Source organism: Pezoporus wallicus, unplaced genomic scaffold (genome assembly GCF_028554395.1).
Source record: "Pezoporus wallicus isolate ANWC-B61680 ecotype Strahan unplaced genomic scaffold, APGP_CSIRO_Pwel_v1 contig_227, whole genome shotgun sequence".
Taxonomy (NCBI): Eukaryota; Metazoa; Chordata; class Aves; order Psittaciformes; family Psittacidae; genus Pezoporus; species Pezoporus wallicus.
The window spans coordinates 15,510,398-15,534,224 of NW_026635704.1; the positions used below are offsets into that span (position 1 = coordinate 15,510,398).

General features: G+C 36.3%; 1 protein-coding gene across 6 annotated transcripts in view; it reads left to right on the forward strand.

Annotated features, from left to right (window-relative positions):
- Positions 1-23,827, forward strand: part of SNTG1 (syntrophin gamma 1) — a 320,400-nt gene that overhangs the window by 289,062 nt on the left and 7,511 nt on the right. For 5 of the 6 annotated variants that reach the window (XM_057397760.1, XM_057397759.1, XM_057397763.1 and 2 more), the window contains 3 exons: positions 1,006-1,158; positions 7,736-7,828; positions 20,232-20,342. In XM_057397760.1, coding sequence (XP_057253743.1) covers positions 1,006-1,158; positions 7,736-7,828; positions 20,232-20,342 — 357 coding nt within the window. The remainder of the gene's footprint in view (positions 1-1,005; positions 1,159-7,735; positions 7,829-20,231; positions 20,343-23,827) is intronic. The other variant, XM_057397761.1, reaches the window with a different exon arrangement.

The window sequence follows — 23,827 nt, forward strand, 5'->3', positions numbered from 1 at the left end:
ACTCATCCAGTTCCTGCTGATGGGGTTTGTATAGTCAGGCACTAGATTATACTTTATGTTGCTACACAAGATTAAACCACAAGATTAAACATTTGTCATAGTGGTACTGCTCTATGAGCTTTGAGGCTGAGTATGCGTTAGAGCTTAGGTGCCTTTAACAACAACAGAGACATTATGACCTCTTTATTTGAATGCTGTCAATACCGTGAGCAGAATTGACATTTTAGTTTTAGAGGAAAGGCAGACATGGAGAGGAAAAAAAGGACAAAAGTATTTATCATAGGACATAGGCTATTTTTTAGCTACATCTGGCCACTTAAACTACAAAGCCCTCTGTACACTTGGAAAAAAAAAAAATCTGCGAGAAGATTAATTTTTTGGAAATGCCTTTTTTAAGATCTAACAGCCTATGTGCATTCTGATTTTTTTGATCCATAACTTAATTCTATAGAGCTAGTAGGCTTAGGCCTTGATGGAAGTAATGAAAGCTACTGTTTCGTAGTGACTGGTCATCTTAAAATCTGAGCAACTGTTTTTCATCATCATGGTTGCCTCCATAGATGATTCTTCTAGAAACTGTAAAGCTGTTTTGAAACAGGAACTTTTACGAGTGCGTTCTGTACTGGCTTTATTGAGCAGGTCTGTCACATGTCTACTGAATGAAAAGAAAGAGAAAAATGGTGCTTACTCTACTATTGCTTACTTAAATATTTCCATTCTTGGTCACTTTAACTTCCTGGTTCTCTGCACCAGAGAGCTCCCTTGAACAACGTAAGGTGGTCTTCTATAATGTTCTTTACCTTTCTGAATATAGGTGTCCTGTTTATTGAAATGTCAATGTTTAGACCAAACCCCTAATTTTCAGTTCCTCAGTTCTTAGCAGTTTTTTACAGTGCTGTATAATTAAAAATGCCATTTTTAAATGCTAGGTTTCAGGCATAGATGTTTGCAATTAAAAATATTAATTGATGTATGCCAGATTATATAACTTCAGGTTTTCATCAGGACAGTGATTTACTGGACCGGCGGAAACATTGCTTCAGTGTCCAGTCTGAATCTGGAGAAGATCTTTACTTTTCTGTGGAACTAGAGTCTGACCTTACACTATGGGAAAAAGCCTTCCAAACAGCAACTTTTTTAGAAGTTGAACGTATACAGGTGAGAGCAAACTGTCTTGGTAATTAACTTTTGGTTCATTAACATATAGGTCTATATGAAATGGCGGTGCAGTTTAAGAAATTCTCTGACCTCCTGCAGCTCTCAAACTGTTCTGTGTACATAATTACATAAAACCCCTTTTTGTGTTCCTAGAAAGCTTGCAATGTAGCATTCAGAACAGATCACCCTAAATACAATTATTGAGTTATTATGACTAGGTGATATGTATTTATCAACTAAAGTTCACAAAAGAAGAAAAATAATCTATAGATCAGGGACATAAACAGCAGTTTAGATATTATATACAAACATGCTATTTTTATTAGTTATTGGATAATCATAGAATAGAATAGAATCATAGAATCGTTAAGGTTGGAAAGGACCTTAAGATCATCTAGTTCCAACCCCCCTGCTGTGGGCAGGTTCACCTTACACTAAATCATATCACCCAAGGCCTCGTCCAACCTGGTCTTGAACACTGCCAGGGACGGGGCATTCACAACCTCCCTGGGCAACCTATTCCAGTGCCTCACCACCCTAACAGGAAAGAATTTCCTCCTTATATCCAATCTAAACTTCCCCTGTTTAAGTTTTAACCCATTACCCCTTGTCCTATCACTACAGTCCCTAATGAAGAGTCCCTCCCCAGCATCCCTATAGGCCCCCTTCAGATACTGGAAGGCTGCTATGAGGTCTCCACGCAGCCTTCTCTTCTCCAGGCTGAACAGCCCCAGCTTCCTCAGCCTATCTTCATACGGGAGGTGCTCCAGTCCCCTGATCATCCTTGTGGCCCTTCTCTGGACTTGTTCCAACAGTTCCGTGTCCTTTTTATGTCGAGGACACCAGAACTGCACACAATACTCCAGGTGAGGTCTCACAAGAGCAGAGTAGAGGGGCAGGATCACCTCCTTTGACCTGCTGGTCACGCTCCTTTTGATGCAAGAGAATAATGCAAGAGAACCTTGCAGGAATTAAATTGTCCTTGTAATAATCACGAATGAGAGTACACTGGGTAAGAGTACTTACTGAATACAAGCAAGAGCAAAATTGTACCTCAGGTACATTATTCTTTTTTTCACACAGCTTAAGTTTCTTGTGTGTTTACTCAATTGCCAGATGACAGAGTGGAGATAGATGACATTCATGTACAGATTACTAGTTATTTTTTATAGCGAAATTACATATGAGAGTGTTTAAAGATAACACTGTTTTGTTCACATAACCAAAAAGTCATGTTTGGTTTGTGGTTTGTTTTTTTTTTTAATTTAAAATAGAAGGAAAAAATACCTACCAGAATTAAAATTCAGCTCATCATAGTTGTTATATTGATGTTCTAATCATAAAAAATACATGTTCTTGGAATAGCTTTAGTTGACAACACACCTACAGTTGTATTTGCTTATTAGCTGTGCAAGTACTGGCTAATGCTCAGTTCCCCTGCATGCATTTTCTGTATCTCCTGGGAATGCAAGCACTGACAGTTTTTTATTTAGACAAATACTTGTATTGTTGGCCTTTTTCTAACCTATAAACCAACACATGCAGATGGATTGAATTAGTATATAGTAGTGATTATGCATTTTGCAAAATTACGTTGCTGTCAGTTTTAATGCATAATACTTTTGCTGGAGGAACATTGAAACAGGTTCAACTTTTATCTTTAAATTTAGGCACTCTGCTACCTTTTACAGGTGCTGTTCATTCCTTTTCAACTCTGTTGTGCTGAAAATATAAGTGTAGTTTTTCTGCATAAAAAGTATATGTCCTCTGCTATTAAATATTTGAGGCGCTTTGTCTTTCTTGTATAACTGGCTGTAACAGTTTGTCGAAGCACTACTGTGCCATCAGTAAAAGAACATATGACAATTTTCTTTAATAACTTTCAGCCTAGAAGCCACTTCATATTTGTTCTACTCTAATATTGATTCATAGTTTAGCATTCCTAGTTTACATTTTTCTCTTGGGTTTTAGAATTGCATTTATTCAAAATTGCTCCTATGTCTGCAAAAAGAATTTCCTTAATAATCTTAACCTGAGATTAATCTTAACCTTTCCACCTTTCTTTTCACTCAACCGATGTTCAGGTAGCAATTATGAACTCAAAGTAATGATTTCCTGAGACTGATTGATCATAGCAAATTTGTGAAGGTGGTCAAACAGGCTTCTCATGATAGGCTATTTTTGTGTAACTCACATATACTATTTCAGCTTTTTTCTATATTTTATTGCCTCTCTATATCTCAGTTTTGAAGAAAAATAGAATATTAAATTTCAATATGACTGGTCTTGGCCTTTTAATTTTTCTTTCAGCAGTCTGAAACTGCTTTCATCCACCAATTTTCAGATTCAGGTAAAATCTGGTTTTACTAAGAAGTGGTATAATTCATCTCCAACAAGTTCTTTCATTGCTTTTTGAGAAAAAAAAAGGTGACAGGTTCAAAATCAAAGTATCAACTGTACATTTTTACTAAAAGTGTGTTATATGCACTCATATGATTATTCATATTTCACGTGAATGATGATCCAGCTGTGTGCAGGTTTTTCTTACTATGAAATCATATAATTTTGAAAATGTAATTGCAGTTTAAAACTGGTATTTAAAATTATTTAAATGTGTTGCATACTATTCCATAATCATAGAAATAATAACAGAGTTAGTCAACGAGTATAAATTGGCATCAACTTCCACAAGAGGTTAATCAGGATCCTATTCTGATGTAATTCTAAAGAATACATCACAAATTAAAGTATTTTTAAAGTACTATAAATATGTAATAAATTCTGTTTAAGCCTAATTCATAGTTTCTGCCAGAGTTATATGTAAAACAAAAAATAGGCAGGTGTTTGTTTGGTTGGGGTTTGTTTTGTTTTTTAAGAAAGAAGTATGTTAAAGGAGAGACAGTCAAACTGAAGATATTCAGCAGTAATATGTGGTATGACACTGTACTGCTGCCATTATGATGTTTCACAGTCACTCTTTAGTTTAAAGTAGTAAGAGATGCTAACCCTTTGTCAGAATTACTTATTAAAAGAAAAATAAAAGGATTTGGAATGGAGTTCCTTTTTCCTTACTGTCTCACAACACTGTTGTATGAAGTACTGAGATTATTCTAGCTTGCATAATGATGTACAATTATATATGATTGTCAGGTTTACTTTGTGTTCCTGCTACTTTATGCGGAAATTTTCACCTCTTCCATCATGAATTTTCCTGCTTTTTTGCATTGTGGTTGTTTGCTCCATAATATAGGGGTTATTGTGTAAGCTGCTTTGTATTACAGTACTTCAGCGTTCATCTCCACTGAAGTTGAATCCGAGTTTGAAACGCTGAATTAAATCTTGGACCCATAGTATGGTTTCCCTTATCTTCAAAGATAGTTTCACACAAGGTTTAAAACACAGGATTCTTTCCATAATTTAAACTGTGTGTATTGAGAGAGTAGAATCTAAGGAACAACTTTAGGTTGCTTCCTTCAGACTCCCACCTGACCCACTGAATTATTCATAAACCCAATTCAAGATTCTGTATTCTGTGCAAGAACAAGAAATCAGTGCTGAAAGATCTTCTGCTTCTTTTGGGATGGGAATGCTTCAGTTCTGATAAGGTTTTCATGGCCTGTGTGAGAAATCAGCAACCGAAGCCAAACATCCATAGTATATATTATTAACTGTCACTTTTAATAATTTAAAGTGTTTGTTAAATGTATATGAAATTTTAAAGTCTCCTGGGAAGAATTTCTGTATTTTTGCTTTCTTCAAATGTCTGAATTGAAAGACAAGTTAAAGAAAACAAAGATGAAAAAAATCTCAACAGTTAAGGGGTGTCTGAAAGTTCACATTCCTGCTCTGACCTGTCACCAGAATTGTGCAAGTGCACACAACACATACATAAAGCAAGGGACATTCTTCCCCAAATAAACTTCAATCTTGCTGTCCAGAAATCCTTTTGTTATTGTCACAATTTTGCTTCTCTGCATCATTTTGAACATCATGGAGTGCATGGTCAAAGGGTATAGACTGGTCTTACATGCAAGTAAAGAATAAAGAATCAGCTACTACCGGTGGCCTGCACATTACAGTGGAGTTTCTTCCTACTGGTAACCACATTGAGCTAAACTAGATGATATTTCTCCACAGACTATGCACTGCCTTTTGGAGAAAGACCCTCCAGTCTGGGAAGCAGGTTGTTTTTAAGTGCAGCATTGAACCAAGACTGATGCATCCTGTTTCTCATAAATCTTTACTTCTCAGTGAGGCTAGTTAGCACAGGCATGGTGCTGTACTTAGGTAGAGGTAGCTGTGGAAGCTCAGCATGGCGCTGCAGTGCACATTGTAGGCTGACCTGCAGTGTAGAGGTGAGAGGTTAGATGAGTTAAGATGGGAATACATATTTTAAACCTGATATACTATCTCCTTGCCAAATTTTAATTCTCAGTAAAGGCTTTATATCTGGTTTAGGTATTTTTGAGATCTATAAATAAAAACATAGTTTGCGTCTTGTAGGAAGTTAGTACGATAAGTCTACAAAACTGTATATTTTTTTGCTTTGCATGCAAAACCTGAAGATTTTTGCATGTATGAAATCATTAAGTAATAAGTCACTGTAAAAATATATTTCTTACACTCTTATTTTTTTCAATGATGAGGTGTTGCCAAAGGCAATATCCTCTCCTTTTCTAACATCACTGATTTACTATCACTTTACATATGCATAGTAGTTTTATTGTACAGCTGCTGCTAATATAAACACAAATACTGTATGACTGCAATACCATAGAGCTGAATCATTAATTTAATAAAGAAAAATTTGCAGGATTTATCTATTAATAGTTACAATGACTAAGTGCTTCTTTATACTCTATGAATTAAGATTTTACACATGTAGTGAAGTACATGAAGTTCTTTAAGTTTTGGAAGCTACAGGAACAGACCAGTCACTGCATTTGACCTCAACAACAGCAGCAGGAAACCTTTCATTTACTGATGAACAGTTGTAGCTTTTGAACACCTTTGGTGGATCACACAGTAACATAGGATTTGTGGTTACTCAGCAATAATGCAAAATCATCTTGTAAGGCACATGTCATGGATTGGTTTCACTTCAGAATTATAAATGGACATGCTTTGCCAATAGACTGGATTATAATGCTGCACTTCTGCCCAAGTGCTAACCAACAGAAAGTGTCCTTCAGCTTCAGTGATGGATACCACTGTGTTTGAAACCTAGATTCTAGAGCTCCAAGGTGTGTGCACGAAGATTAACCAACAGCTGTTTGCATGGTTGAGACCTGTTTTGATCAGTGTAGTTGAGGCCTGTTTTGATCAGTGAAAGCAATTCACACAAATATTTCAGTTCCAGAAAATAAATATATATTGAAGTGTAAGAATATCAAATTCAAAATAACCAGAGAATCTATATAGCTATGAACTGCTACATTTTCCTTTATTACAATGTCTGTTTCAATTCTTAGAAGCTATTAATGAGCCTTTCAGCTTCTTCTGTTCTGGGACAGGCTATTTAGAATTCAAAGAGCCCACCTAAAGAATATATAAGTAAAGGCATGTGGTTTACCCTTACTAATCAAAATGCCAAAAATAGCAATACATACTTTTGTAACACTGATATTTTAATAACTTACATTGTCCCCATGTCTGCAATTTATATTTGGTTCTTTAACACATTATAGATCATGGAAGTGTGTTTAGTGTCCGCAGCAGCATTTGAAGAATGTAACTACATTTCATTTAATCTGGAGGGTAAAATTTCCATAAAACAAGAACAGCTTCTTTGAAGAATTTGCATCAGGTTTAAAAATGTTTTTTATTGTTTACATAATTTGTGGTGAAAAAATAAAAGTTTGTCATTTTATACCTGAAGTCAGCACAGTAATAGTCATCCTGGAAATTACACTAGTAGATGTCTCACAGCATGTATTGAAGTGTTACGGATGTTATGGAACAAAACAGATGCATAGCAGACAGTGTTAAATTCTTTCAGGATTTCAGAGTTTCTCATAGGAACCTTTGACATATTTTGGTCCACTAGCTGAAGTAGAATAGGTATTTCATATTATTACATCAGTTGCTACATTGTATGAAATACTGCCTTTTCCAGTGATATTTAGCAGAACACAAAAGCAAAATAAAGAGCGTACCAAAGAGATATTTTACAAATGCATTTATTTCTTCTTAAAAAGCTGAAAGGCTTATATTAATGTCAGAGGAAGTTACTGGGTACCAAAACAAATAAGGGAGTTCAAAAATAATGAAACTTCCCTTTTACCTATTGTCATTGATAAGCCACAGAGGCTATTCTGTTTCTCATTTATTTATTTTTTTCCCCTAATGGAAGCAAAGCCTCTTTTTACAATACTTAGAAAACTTAATCACTGACATCAAATCCTTTGATTTTAAATAAATTAGCAATAAATGTATTTATACACAAAGAATTTATTTCTGGTAATAATTTTGATCTATATAAACATTAGAATAAAAAAAAAGCAGAAAAACTGGTCCTGGAAAGAATTTTAAGATGTATATTCTGTGGTAAATACCTTCTCTGACTTTTCTTTTACAGTGCAAGACATATGCCTGTGTTTTGGAAAGTCATCTTATGGGACTTACCATTGACTTTAGCATGGGCTTTGTCTGTTTTGATGCTGCCACAAAGGTAAAGTTCTCAGTCTTTTTTCCATCACATTATTATTCCTTGTTATTTTTTTTATATTGTGGGATAAGTAGTACTTCCTTAAATTGCACTTGGTTTTATTATTGCAAGAGATCGTCTCTTGTCAAATCTCTTTGCTTTAGTTTAAACATGGGGGGTGATTTTAAAATTATGCAAGAAGTTGTATTTTGTTATGTGCTTCTTGTTGAAAAATCAATACCACTGTCAATTGCAAGCAGGCATCAAGTCTTTATTATTTCATTTCACTTGAAAGCCCAGACTGATTAATTTTTAGGTTTCTTTCACTGATGCACCCTTTGTTTTGAGAGAAAATAATCCTGGTTTCAAGATGATCTGTGAGCTTTAACAAGAATTTTTCTTTCTCTTCTCCTGTTTCATGGGTGGGAGTGTGTGTGGTATATTACAGCAGTTCTCAGTTTATGTTTTACATATTTCTGTTCAGGTGTCTGTAAAAAGAGAAATCAGCCATGGTGTCTATGACTTACGCTTTTATCATCAGTCTTAAAAAAACTCAGTACAACTGATGAAATAGTTTGCTGTACCAAGTGAGTAATAGAGCATCAATTTCCAGATTATATTAATGCAAGTCCAGATCTCAGGAAAATCATTGGGAGCCTATGTATGTTTGCATTTACACTAATTGCTAAGAAGTACCAAGACACAAGCAAGCTTTATTCCTATTGCTTGACACTGCTGTTATGGGAGAGCATTGACTGAGCATTGGAATAGGTTGCCCGGAGAGGTTGTGGAGTCTCTTTCCTTGGAGATATTTGGGAACCATCTGAGCACAATCTGGAGTAATGTGTTCTAGGTGACCCTGCTTGAGAAGGAGGAGGTTGGTCTAGACCACCCCTGGTGGATCCTTCTAGCCTCAAGCAGTCTGCAATTCTGTGATTCTGTGTTTCTGTGAAGGTGAAATTTTTTTTTCTAAATTCCACTTCTCTTCAACCATTAATTGCTAAAAATGCCCTTTTCTTTACACAATATGCTCCTATCCTTTCCCTTCAGTCAACCTTTCCCACCACATTAATCAGAACCCTTTAATATTTCCTTCTCCATTTTACTGCTTGTTTGCACAAGGTGTAGTAAATTTGAAATTCAAGTAAGTCATTGTGCCTTTCTATTTGTAGAAAAAAATATGAAAACAACATCTTGGGGAATGATATTACTTATAAAACAGATTCTTCTGTGTGTCTATTACTTTTTTATGAGTACCTAAATATGAAAATCATTACCTACTCTCCATCATTTTACAGAAAGGTAAAGGTTGTGATTCTCTTAGCCAAAAATTTATTCAGGTATCTTCATTAAGGTGGTGGCCAGTTTAGGTTATGTCTATGCTAGTTGTGTTTTTCAACAATATTACTATATGCACATGAACTGAAGCATAAACTAGACATGTTTAGTTACGTAAGCTAATATTATTTCTCCACTTAATGAAGTAGTTCATACGAAGCAGAAGTTTAAAATCTCTTTTCCAAGAAATATCTGAGAAAACAAAGAATAATGGAAAAAAGTTTGCAGGGCAAGGAAAATATGAATAAAATTTAAATTAAATTACCTATATCCTATTAGTATTTATATATACATTTGTTCATTAAGAGTGTACAAAAGTCACACAAATTAACAAACTCTGTGTAAAAACAAAGCTTCTATTTAAAATATCACATTGTTCATGTAAAAAATCCACATCTAATTTTTTATTTCATATGAATTTTTACAATCAGTATTTGAAAATTCAGTGCAAACTATTGTATTTCCACTTCCAGTGATGGGCTATCCACAACTTCTTGGGGAAACCTGTTCCAGCAACTTACCACACTCATCATAAAAATATTCTTCCTTATGTCCAATTTAAACCTACCCTCTTTTAGTTTAAAAAACATTACCCCTTACCCTGTCAATGTAGGCCTTAGTAAAAAGTCTCTCTCCATCTTTCTTATAAGCCCTCTTTAAGTGTTGAAAGTATGCAGTAAAGTATTCCTGGAGTCTTGTCTTCTCCAGGCTGAACAAGCCCAACCCTCACAGCCTGTCTTCACAAGAGAAGTGCTCAACCCTCTGATTGTCTTCATGGCCCTCCTGCTAGAGCAGGTCCATGTCTTTCTTGCATACATTCACTTCTATTATTTTGACATTACTCATACCAAATTCAACCACTCTTTTTTGGGTAAAGCTTAACTGAAAGCCATTTTTTATAGACTTCATACTTCAATGTCAGATAATTCATTCAGTCCATCTCTCAATTCTCACAGAATAACACTGCAGATGCGAAATCTTCTAATGAATTCAAAGGTGGCCTTGGACAAGTACTTGGAGGACAGATCTAATTAATATAATTGGATATTTTTATTAATTATTTAATTACAACATTCTCATGTTTCCCAGAACACAAAGCACAAGTAGTAGTTTCTGAGGACACCTGAGAAGTCATGTCTTATATTTTGATGCAGTGAGAACTTCAGTAAATCTTCAGGCAGTTTCTATTTTATATATAACAATGTGCTCATGGTATTTTAAGTTTTCTTTCTTAATACTACTGAATTGACTGAACTATTTTTAATGGTGAATATTCACCAGTAAAATGGAGTGAAGCCAAGTTCTACAACTAATGATTTTACCAGCTGTTCAGCTATTCCAGTATTTAAGCAATGAATCGATATTTAAATTGTTTTTCCCCTCTTACATTGCAAGTTAATAGATTTTTTTTTTCCAGAGTGCATGACAAATTGCAGTCAAATTTTTACAAATGTTCTGAAACCTAAACTCACTACCAATGCTCATTAATGAGATTATAGAGGGTAACGAAAGTAATGGTTTTCAGTTAAAAAAACACATGCAACCCTGTGTGGCTTGTTTCCTTGTTTACTGTCATTTAATTTTCATATAATAGATGACGATGTTAAGTCAAAATTAGTGGTTAAAATCTGTCATCTGTGCTAAACGTAATCCAAATCAAACACATTATAGTTCGATAAAAACATTGTTTCTGTGTCTGCACAGACCTGTGATAAATATAAGTACACAAGGTATTAGGGCTCTTCAGAACAAATCTCTGCTGTGATGTATTTATAACAACACTGGCATAAATCATAGCATTTTCTGCTGCGTATCGGCTTCTATCTCTTACTCAATTATTGACTGATAGCTTGTAGAGCTAGCAGGTTTTTTATCATTTAGAGCATTTGGTATGTTGCTTTATAATAAACTGTTGTGATTTCCTAAAAGGAGAATTAATAGTTTTTAAGATTGTCTAGTTAAATCAAATTCTCACATTTCAGTAAATAGTTTCTTAATTCAGCTAAACAGTCTGTAAACTGCCAAATGTAATTACAGACACAAAAGAATTTCTCTCCCTTCACATTAAAAACAGTAACATATACTTGTGCTCATATTCTTCTGTACCACTCTCTAAAGCCAAAGCTCCAAGATATTATCCCTTTTTTTTAAGTAATGAAGTATAGTTTGAAAGAGAACTGCAACATAAAAAGCAATCAGACCTAGAGAATGCACTGTGAACAATAAATAGTATTGCAAATATCTTTAATTAGGTTTTCATACCAAAAGGTTACTCAATAACACAAAACATGGTATATATCTTAATTTCTTTAGGAGCACACTCCATGTTTTCTAGGGATACTTACCTTAATGTGTGTCTCTTCATGCAGATAATAGACATACAGCATATTGAAATAAAACAGTATGTAAAAAACCCTTGATATCCAAAGTTCCATAATAGAGAAGGCCAAAAGAAACCAAGTTCACTTCAAGGTCGAGATTTATTAATGTAACTCTTATGAACAAGTATTTATTCTATGCTTAGAAATTGAAATACTGACCAAATAGCTACTGTAACTGTAATAGAGGCTGTTGAGCATAGTTCTTACAGTCTTACATACTGTGGTTAGAAACAAAAAAATGCTGGTAGGTCCTCCTTCAGTACTAAACAAACTGTAAACTTTTAACATTTGGCATAACTTTAGTAATACACAAGAACAGTTATTTTGTTAGGGCTGATTTTCTTGCTTTTTTTCCTTTGTCTCATGTTTGTTTTTTTATTCTCTGTGTCCTCCCCATCTTTATACCTTTTTACAGGTATAAAGCCACAGCAGTTGACAAAGGAAATTACCTTGGGCCATAATTCTTTTCTAGTAAGACACTCTCCAGAGATTGGTAACACAGTAGAACTGAGCATGGACAAGATCTTAATCCTATTCAGTTTCCTGCCGCTGCTACCAGTATGGATAAAATGTCACTTTGCAAGAATGTAATCTTTCTCAATTAGGTATGAGATGAACAATGAAATTAAGGCATATCCCAGGTGCCCAATGACCTAGTTATTTTTATTCTTGAAAATAACTCTTGTGAATGCTCCATCCCTGGTGGTGTTCAAGGCCAGGTTGGACAGAGCCTTGGGTGTCATGGTTTAGTGTGAGGTGTCCCTGCCCATGGCAGGGGGTTGGAACTAGATGATCTTAAGGTCCTTTCAAACCCTAACTATTCTATGATTCTATGATTCTAAAATAAGGACCTACAAGTCCCTAGTATAAAAAACTTCCTTAAAAGCTAAACAGAAGAATAATATAGTCAAAGTATCATAAAAAAAAAAAAAATAAACAAGCAAAAAACCACCAGTGCTGGAAAAGTACAGCTACAGCTTTTTGAAGATGCAGTGGAAAAGAAAACAAAGGGATTTGCTAAAACTAATATTTGAAAAGTGACTTCTGACATCCTTTTCTTTAATAAAAATTGTTTCTTCATTTACTCCGCCATTTACAGCCGGTCTGAGATGTAACTAATCATTATAAAACACTGACAGTCTCTTTCAGTTTTTTTCCAGGCATCCTACTGAAGGCCAAACTTCTTTTGCTATTATGTGATAAAATCTGTATGATTCATGTCAACGGTTAGTGTAGAGAATACCTGCATTTGGTGATGTGCACTGGCAGGTGAAATGCTGTTGCATTGTGTGGTGCAAAAACTTTCACAAGTTCATGAAGTGTAAATGTCCTTTTTGCATGAACAGAATCGGTCCAGAACACATAATCCAAAATAGAGGATGGAAGACTGTTTAATAATAAATTGAGTGTAGATCATCAATGAAGCCATAGGACACAAATTAATTCTGTTCTGGCAGGCGACTCATATGTTGAAAAAATGCAGCTTTTTTATTCCTGGTGATAATGCAAAATTCCTTGTACATCTTTGCTAAATTTTATAGCTATCACCGAGCCATGGACTAGTCAGACATTCATATTTCTATGCATATTCATTAGCTTATGGTAAGCAAAAATACAGACACCATGATTTATTCTGTGTTTGTTTGGTAATCCAGTCTCTGTTAAGGGTAAATCAAGCCCCATGACTGAAAATGAAAGAAAAACCCTAACCAATACTCCTGATCATACCCTACATTAAGATAATTATGATGCATTCCCGCTTTTCTGATACCATTTTCTAGATAGGAAGTAATTTTGTTTGATACCATCTCATCAAAATTGTATGTAGTTTAGTCCAGGATTCTGAAATGATGGGAATGAGTAGCAAACTGACTTATGATATGAATGTGAAAATATTTTCTAAGGTCCCTTGCAGAATGTGTTCTAGATTTACCACTTGTGCTGAGAATAAGAGCAATATAGTTTTCTTCATTTGTGTGACTACAGGGAACATCATCAAATTATTACAGGTGCTGAAGTCAATAGCTTTTCTTTCATGTGCCATTTATGTATTGCATTTATGTCCCATCTATAAAATAAAAATATGCAGGCAGAGAGCATCCTTGGATAATTATAGGAAAATAACACTAGCAGAAGACAATAAACAGTAATTTGGTTACAAAGAATAGAACAAATGAGTCCTAGATGATTAGTTATAAATAAAATATTTCTCATTAAGAAGTATTAGTGGAATATCTTGGTCCCAAATATGTCAAAGGAAAAAAAAAAATCCATTTAATTTCAGTGAAGACAGAATTTCAATTCTTTATGATTTCTGATTGCAGAAATTTAATAGCATTTCAAGAGAAGTCTTTAACTTGTCAGATTGTCTGCACTGTTTATTTGTTTGCATTGCATTCTCGTATTCTTTGAAATTAATGTTACTAAATTATATAAAATGTAAAAAGCAATTTAAGCAATCTAAAAATAATAATTGGGAGGAAAAATTGTATTTTATTGGTTGTTTTAATATTATGCATGATACATACAGTATTTGCTCAGCGAGACTGCATTCTTACAGTGCATTTCTTAAAACCTGAATTAACTATGTCAGATTTTCCATGATCACACTGGATGTATCCAAATGGTGAAGCTGTTGATATTTTCAGCATATGCTATTTTACCTTGGTCCCCAATTTCTAAATAGGTCTGCATCAAGTTATTCACAAGTTTTGTCTCTACTCGTGGATTGAGAGTTCCCTTTTAAAGGCAGTAAGTAATGCATACTGATTTTTTGTCTTGGTCTTCCATCAAGGCATCATAAAGTTGTGTGCCTCAACTTGAAAAGTGTCTCAGGATTCTCATAGGTAGTTGATGCCAGCATCAGCCACAGAGTTTTTGCATTTTGTTGCAATTTTTGCTTTAAAAGGGATTACCACCTGGTCCCTGGTCCACGTGTCAATTCTACTTTAGGGTCAACAAAAATTTAGTGTTTCCTAAATATGCTATATATAGTCCTCTACTCTGCTCTTGTGAGACCTCACCTGGAGTACTGTGTGCAGTTCTGGTGTCCTTAACATAAAAAGGACATGGAACTGTTGGAACAAGTCCAGAGGAGGGCCACAAGGATGATGAGGGGACTGGAGCACCTCCCGTATGAAGATAGGCTGAGGAAGTTGGGGCTGTTCAGGCTGGAGAAGAGAAGGCTGCGTGGAGACCTCATAGCAGCCTTCCAGTATCTGCAGGGGGCCTATAGGGATGCTGGGGAGGGACTCTTCATTAGAGACTCTAGTGATAGGACAAGGGGTAACAGGTTAAAACTTAAACAGGGGAAGTTTGGTTTGGATATAAGGAGGAAATTCTTTCCTGTTAGGGTGGTGAGGCACTGGAATGGGTTGCCCAGGGAAGTTGTGAATGCTCCGTCCCTGGCAGTGTTCAAGACCAGGTTAGAAAGTGCCTTGGGTGGCATGGTTTAGTGTGAGGTGTCTCTTCCCATAGCAGGGGGCATGGAACTACATGATCTTAAGGTCCTTTACAACCCTAACTATTCTATGATTCTATGATTCTCTGATGTAGGTTATGCACACTTACTGGTGGTTAATAAGGAAAGCACTTGAAGAGAACAGGCTGCTTTTATTAACTAAAAGAAGCACCATGTTAATGTATTACAGAGTGTTGAGCTGCACCTTCAAGCCAGTAAGAACGTCTGCTTATATTTTATAATTCATAAGAACTGATTTAGGAATAACTTATATGGCGCACACATTTAGGTTGTTTTGGCAATTTGTGAGAGAGCCAGCATGTTTTACAAATGCACATGTTGTTTAGAAGTCAATCTATACATGTATATATTTGTACAAAATTTTATCAGCCTATATTAACTCTCTGAGTCAAGCATTAAACAAATGGTTCTGAGGAACTGTGATGTTCAAAAACATAAGAAACTCATTCACTTGGCTTTGACAGTGGTATAGATCAGTATCCCGAAGGGTGCCTATTCCCAATTCAGGAGAATTAGCCTTTAAAATTAGAATTCAGAATAGTCACCACAGCAAGCACTGCAATACTCTCATGCATTTACGTCAGTGCTGTAGCTACACATCTCTGTGAAACTGGGTACTTTGATGAGTAGGTCTTGCTTCTCTTTTCTACTTGAGATAGTCCTTGAATAAAATAGTTATTGAAAAAGAATAAGTCTGGTTTCTGTTCATTGCTTATGCATTTTGCAGTAGTGAAAATGAAAAGAAAAAAAGCCATCCAGAACACATGAAATAACAAAAAAAAGTGTTGCAAATGAGTGGTTTAGGGTCACTCAAAGAATCAACATCAGAGGTATTAGCAAAAGTGGTTTTCATATGAATTTGTGAAAAGGGTGACTTGACAAAGTTAAATGGCAAGGTTCATTCCATTACTTACTACGTGGATGAAACATACAAAAGAAAATTGAGTTAGGATTGAGCAAGAAGATTTACACAGAGACCCTCACATTGAGTCACAAGATTCAGAGTAGAACCCCTTGATTTCTAAACTCCAGATGGTGCTTAGGGTGCAGCTAGGTCCAGTCCTAGTCTCAGATTTGGCCAATAGTTTATGTCTACAGGAACTAACTACATGGTCTTCATTAGTATTGATTTAGCATGCTATCTGCAACTTGGTGGGGTTCTGTTGCAAATAAGGGGTCTTTCCCTTGGGAAAGGAAGAATTTCTCAGTCTCAGATAAGGAATATCAAAGCTTGAGAGGCATCCCAGCTCAAGGGGAGATCACCACCATGCAGCCATGCTGCCTAGCAGGGCGAGCTCAAAGAAGGCTTGCTTTGGTTGTCATGGGATAAAGTGGTTGGCTCATGTCAGATTGCATATAATGCAAAAGGTATGCATGAGGCTCTCTGTACCCACAACTTTGTTTAAATGAGCCTTGAAAAAAACACCTTCTATCCATGTGTTAATCACATGGTTGGTGTGCCAAGGTCATATGTATTGATGCTCACTGGCACTCTGCTCTTTTGTGGTGTTAGCGTAAGAGCTGACACATAATCACCAGAATGGTTATATGAGGTGCTTTATTGCAGCGCTGGGAAACCAGGGGCATGCACCCAAATCTGGCTTTGACCCCGTCACATCGCGTTTGCAATTTATACACTAAAATTTTGTAACTAATACATATGCATTAAAGATTACTTCATTAGTCCATTACGACATCAGCCTCTTCTACGCTTGCGCCGCCCCCTCTGGTGGTCGTCCCAATGAAGTAAGGAGTCTTCCTCCCCTCATTCTTTTCACCTTTCTGCTCTTTGGACAGGCCCCAACCATTATGTGGATGTCATCATTCTCACTTTCTCGCTTGGCTCGTCCTTTTATGTTGCAATGATTTCACAAAGCTACCAATATTGCAGAGATGAAACTTTCTGCTGCTTAAGATACATGGTTTCCATTTCTTGACAAAGCTTTCTTGTAAGTAATACAAAAATTATGAATGTCTGTATTATCAAGACGCACAGTTAGACAAGGCTTCCCTGTTCTAAACTACAAGGTCTTAGGCCAGGCATCCTGTATCCTTCTCATTGTTATGTTGGTTTCTACTGCTGAGGCTACCACAGCAAAGTTACAGCATTCTTTTAATATGCAGAAGTCTACTATTGACAAATATAGTCATTTCTCTTGCTCTATATAATCATTTTAATGTGAAATTTCACTCTTTTTCTAACATTTGGTTTCCTGGAGGAGTTCTTTCCTGGACCAGCTATGGCTTAGGCATTTATCTCCTTTGGAGCCTGTACCAAAATACTGCTGATTTGGTTATGGGGCTTTAGTGTATTCATTGCAGTAACCCAAGGATCCTCAAGATAGTGTATTTTAAGAGAATGATCTGACTGGTAGTATCTTTATAATCTTGTACATCTGCAGTTCTGGCTACATAGGGGAGCACTTCAGCTCCTTTGGTTGGAGACAAGGAATTAAATGTATCTTACTGGGCATATACCTAACTAATTCACCCAATTTTAGCTAACTGCGGTTGGACATCTAGTTTAACCTAGTTGCTAGACTTTTCATGTTGTGTGGTACATCAAGGTGTAGACACATATCCCATATATCAGATTGAACCAGCATTCATCCCAGTTCAAACAAGGATGAAGGAATTGTTATTAAGAAATTGTCTAAAACAAAAGAAGCAGCCAGAAAGAAGTAACCAGGAATACTTTGTATTCCTGACTTAAGAACTTATAACTCACAAAATTTCCCCACTTTTATTTTTGCAAAAAGAGCCCTCCTCCATGCGTATATCTAGGGGAAAAAAAAATGTGCGACTTGTTGAAGATCACTCAAAAGAAATATTTAATTTTTCTTTCATTTGAGAGTCATTTCATGCATTGTCAATGGCATTTTAATTCCTTATGCTATAGATAAAGAGTGTTTAATAGTCTGTGTGAAGTATGCTGTTGAACTGTCAGTTCTCGGAACTTGTTTTGATATCCTGGTAGAAGAAGTGCTGTCTTGTTGGGATTAGTCTCAAAAATGATTTTGTCCCCTGCACACTACAGACCTGATTTTGCAGTGTGCTCAAGTAAGAGCCATTGCTAAGTAGGGCTATCCAAACTGATGTTATGCATAAACTGAAGTGTTTTCTTGAGTCGTGCCTGTCATTTGGTGTGACTGTCATTCTCTTTCCTCTGAGTGGGAATGAAGCAAGTGACAAAACTTCATGGTAAATGCCAAAGTACTGCAGTTCTGTACAACCCTGATCTTCACTTGAACTTAATCTGATTGGGAATGACAGGTACCCTGTTATTTTGCCTGCTCACCTAAAGGTCCTTGTTACTACTGTGGCTCTCTCCTGGCCTCCCTATCCATCATCAGACAAAGATGAAAGCTTGTTTCTTTGATTGTTCTCCTGAGATAAAGAGACCATCAATGGCCTTTACATTTATCATGTAGGAAATTACATGCTTAAATAGATTTGGTTTTCATTCAAAAAGCAATGATCTTGATCTTTCAACTAGATTTGTTGAGCTACATAGGTCTGGGCAAAAAGGAGTTTATGACGTATGTGGGAAGATGGCCACCTGAATGGTATACTGGTTTGGTTGGTTTTATTTTTTTTACCTCACTATCTACAGGACGTAAGTAAACATCACTGATCAAAAAAGATGACAGGAATATCACACACTAGGGGATGAGGGAAGCTATTCTATGTTCTGTAGCACAGCTTGGTGGGCTGAGGAGGACAGCTTTTGAAACAAATATGATACAGTTTCACATAAATTGGCAAATTCCTCTGGTTTATCTGGAACAGAGTGTCCTTAACTGTTTATGGTAGATGGGAGCTCACCTGTCATATACACAAAGAAAATGAAAGTGGGGCTGAGATTATGGCTTTTTAATCTGCAAGAGGCAAATATATGGAGAGAATTTTGGAAAAACTAATTCTAAGACTTGCTTTGTGTACTGTGCACAGTTAAGTTACTGTCCTTTGTTTTTTTTTTTTCCCCTTTCAAGTTACTAAGACAAACACAGATAACTTTATTTAGCTTTCTGCAGGTTAGGGGTTTTTGCCAGTCATTAATTTAAAAAGATTAACACATTCTGAAGTAAAGGGACCTGCATAGATTTAGGATACTTGAAAAATTTTACCCCTCTTATTGTTTAAGTACATACTAAATCATTTATCAATATAGACAAAGGGCACCGATGGGAAGTGTCATCCTATACCATGGAAAGGAATTAGTTTACAAACACTCAGGCAAAAGAAAATGGAACAGCACCTCCTGCCTTAAGTTTCTGTGTTGTCCAATCCATGTGAAATTAATTTCTCCTCAAAGTATCAGCACATGAGTGCAGATGACTTTATGTGAAATACTACTGAAATCACAATGAAAAATGTTAGGGCTTCAAAATATCTGGAGGGTGGGGATATCTTTAAATGAGCCTGAAAAGACAGTAAAAAATAGCTCTTTTCCACTTCTAAGCAAAGTAGTTTGAAATGTTTTTTTTCTTACATAAACCCATATTAGATATAAAAAAGAAAGATGCATTTCTACCCAGCTGTAAATTTTATTAATTGTATGTTTATTCTGTAATGCAATCTGTTTTTCTTTTCAGCATGACACAATGTAATTCATAATATAGCTACATGAAATGCCACTGATATGCTTAGAATTAATGAATTGGTCATTCCTGAATTCCTGATTAGAGCTGTCATAAGTAAACTCAAAACGAGTTCTCATTACAGAGTTTCCTTTTGACATTTTATAATTTAAAAATGGATATTTGTTTTTATGTGAAATTCCCTATATGCTAAAACAACTAGATTTTTTAATATGGAAAGAAAAAGAGAGGACTTCTATGGCAGTTTTATCACTTCAGATGGAATGGGGAATCCACAGATCATCAGTGGGAAAAAAATCTTTGGAGTATGGCATGACAACAAATTTACTAATCCTCTCTTTTTTGTTTAATCAGGGTTAAATATAGATAAAGCAATTTCAGAGTAAATTTCAAAAATGTAGTCTTGACAGATCTGAATCACACACTGACAAAATATAGTACATCCATATGTGTACATATAGTACATATGAACATCAGACCACATAACTCTGAACTGATTTAATTATGTACCATGGAAGAGTTAAAGTTCCCTTGGAAGGAGATTGGCTATTTCTAATACAATTTTCAATGATAGCTACACTAAGTTGCTTGTATGGCTTTTTTATGTTTCTTTTTTTTTTCCCTAGGCTGTACTTTGGAGGTACAAGTTTTCCCAGCTCAAGGGTTCTTCAGATGATGGGAAGAGCAAAATCAAATTTTTATTCCAAAACCAAGATACTAAACAAATTGAAGCAAAGGTAAAAATAATGTATTGTGATTTTTGTACATTAAAAGCAGTTATCAAAGCATCTAGGGGAATGCGGTAATAAATAAAACTTAATTATTTAGTTTACTAATTAATAAATCAAAGCAAACCTGATGAATGAAAAGAAGAACAAAGAAATTTCAAGAAAAGAAAGCTGAATCAATTGCTTGGATTTTTGCTACTTGAAAGTCTTTTGAAAGGTGTAATTACATTAAAAATGATAAACCCCAGAACTTGCTATGTATGCATTTAGGCACAATTACCGACTCTCCTGTTTATCATTTTGACAAAGCTGGCTGAGAGTTTGACACTGTTTTTCACCCTATATTTTTATCATGAAGAAATGGTGCAAAATATATCCACAAGTCAACCTAGGACAAAATCCAGTAAAGATCTAAAATCTGTTTTTATTTCACAGGAGAAAAAAAAAAGTGTGGATTAAATACATACTCCCTTACAAGACGGAAGCTTTATGTCCGTGTCTAATTGAAAGTCAGTAAAGTTGTATTTTCCGTTGTGCTTTTGTTGCAAGAGCTAATACATGAAAACAGTAACCCTGAGAGGCTTAGTTCATAGAATAATAGAATCATAGAATAGTTAGGGTTGAAAAGGACCTTAAGATCATCTAGTTCCAACCCCTCTGTCCATGTCAACAACGAAGATGTTAAACAAGACCGATCCCAACACCGATCCCTGAGGGACACAGCTCGTTACTGGTCTCCAGCTGGACACTGAGACATTGACCACAACTCTTTGCATGCATCCAGCCAGCCAGTTCTTTATCCACCGAGTGGTCCATCCATCAAATTGATGTCTCTCCAATTTAGAGACAAGGACGTCATGTGGGACAGTGTCAAACACTTTGCACAAGTCCAGGTAGATGACACCAGCTGCTCTACCCCTGTCCATCAGTTCTGTAGCCCCACCATAGAAGGCCACCAAACTGGTCAGGCAGGATTTCCCCTTAGTGAAGCCATGCTGGCTGTCACCAAGCACCTTGTTGTTTCTCATGTGCTTTAGCATGCCATCCAGGAGAATCTGCTCCAAGATTTTGCCAGGCACAGAGGTGACACTGACTGGTCTGTAATTCCCCGGTTCATCCATTTTCCCCTTCTTGAAAATGGGGGTTATATTTCCTTTTTTCTGGTCATCGGGAACTTCACCTGACTGCCGTGATTTTTCAAATATGTTGGCCAGTGGCTTAGCAACTTCATTTGCCAGCTTCTTCAGGACCCACAGATGGATTTCATCAGGACCCACGGACATGTGCACATTCAGATTTTTAGAGGTGGTCTTGAAACAGATCCTCTCCTACAGTGGGTCCAAGGTCTTCATTCTCACTGTCCCTGCATCTGCCTTCCAAGACTTGGGTGGTTTGGTCAGAGCCTTTGCCAGTGAAGACTGAGGCAAAGAAGTCATTCAGAACCTCAGCCTTCTCCAAATCCTGTGTAGCCAGTTCTCACAAGAGCTTCCTGAGGGAAGCTTCCTGTTTTTTATTTGCTACGTACCTGTAGAATCCCTTCCTGTTATCCTTAACATCCCTAGCCAAGTTTATTTCTATTTATTTATTCTATTTAGTTTGATTTCTATCTTTTGAGAATAGGGCATTTACTTTCCCAGTTTGTGTGAGGAAAAATGATCTCCCAAGTTCTTTGAAAACTAGAAGTGCCTTAGAGTTTGGATCAAAGGTCTTTTAGACTAGGATCCCAATCTTTATGTTAACCTAAAGAGTAGTTTCTTGGCCATCTTTAAGCCTTGCTTTTGAAGCATGTGCTGTCCTATTTTTCCTGGTCATGTCAGAGAGAAAGTTGCAGAATGGATGTGGTAACTATATGGTTTCATGAGCCAAAGGAAAATTAGTAAAGAAATTGCTGGCAAAAAGGGCTAAATATGTACAGCATGATAAAGTATGTAAAGAAAAAAGGCATTGTGTCAGAGGCAGTCGTGAGTTTGAATGCAAATAGCCGCATTAAGCTCTTTATTATAAACACAGTCTTTCACATTGATCAATTTAGAAATAAAACTTTTTACTTTTCATTCATTTTCTTGGTGATCGAACAATACCAGTTATATCATGATCAAAAAAGTCAGGTAATGTTGTCTTTGGGAGGTGCCACAACATTTACAGTGAGCACTTTTTCCATTCCAATTTGTTCATATATGAACTATGTTGCTTAGTCTAAGAAATATAAATAAATTTGGCTATAAAATGAATGTCATTCTTGGGTCATATTTTTTCAACTTTGGTTAATTTAAAATTCTGTGGATTGTCCCCTTCAGTATCCTTTAAGCCTTTCTTGGATTTAAAGCACTATTCAGCATCAGAAGAGGTGGAACAATCTAGCCTCTATTTTTTGGACTCTAGTAGCATTACAGAGTTAGAGGTATAACTATTTGCAGAACTCTTGAGTCATTAGGAAATGTTAATCAGATTTGCAGAAATGCTTGTAATGCCAGATTTCATGCATACTGTATGCAGGCTACATTTGGAATCAGATGACGGGAATTCTCTAAAACATCTGTTAAAGGTTGTGATGAATATTCATGGACACAGTTATCATCACCTGTTAAATGCATCTCTGTGCTTCAAATGGCCTGGGGACCGACTCTTGTAAGGGGAAATACAGTGTCACATTTTCTTTACATAAAAATAATTTTTGCCAGTTCTGTTACACAGGGAATATCAGCATATAGTGAGATGAGAGCTCACAGCTGAGAATGAAGCCAAACGCTGAAAAGTCATTGCCCCAGCATGTAAGGGCTCTTCAATTCTGCATTCCCAAACAGTAATGTGGAAGCAGGGAACGCTGATACAGTTTAACAAAGTAACTGGAACAGAAGGGTTAACTCTTCACAGTTAACACTAACCCACTCTATGCAGAACCTGTTACAGTGCATGCATACCTGATCTGAGACTCCTTCTTGTCTTGCCTCCAAGATGTGTTTTCCTCCAGCTCCAAATTTCAGCTATAGTACTGACAGAATGTGTTAATGTATATAATGTGCTATAATTCAGTTACCCCTTGCAAATGTGAGGTGGTCTGGCCTGTTTTGTTGTTTTGGGGTATTTTTAAACAATTTTGCTTTGGTTATGGTCTGCAGTTGGCTGAATATGAGCAGTGTTCCCAGGTGGCCAAGACCAGTAACACCCTGACTTATATCGGAAATACTGTAGCCAGCAGGACTTGTGATCATCTGCCTGCATTTGGCACTGATGAGGCTGCAGCTTGAATCCTGTTTTCAGTTCTGGGCCCCTCACTGCAAGACAGACTCTGAGGTGCTGGAGCATGTCCAGTGTCCAAAGAAGAGCAGCAAAGCTGGTGAAGGGCCTGGAGTACAAGTCTCATGAGAAGCAGCCAAGGGAACTGGGGTTATTTAGTCTGGAGAAAAGGAGGCTCAGGGGAGACCTTATTGCTCTCTACCAACTGCCTGAAAGGAGGTTGTAGTGAGGTAGGTGTCCCTCTCTTTTCCCAAGTA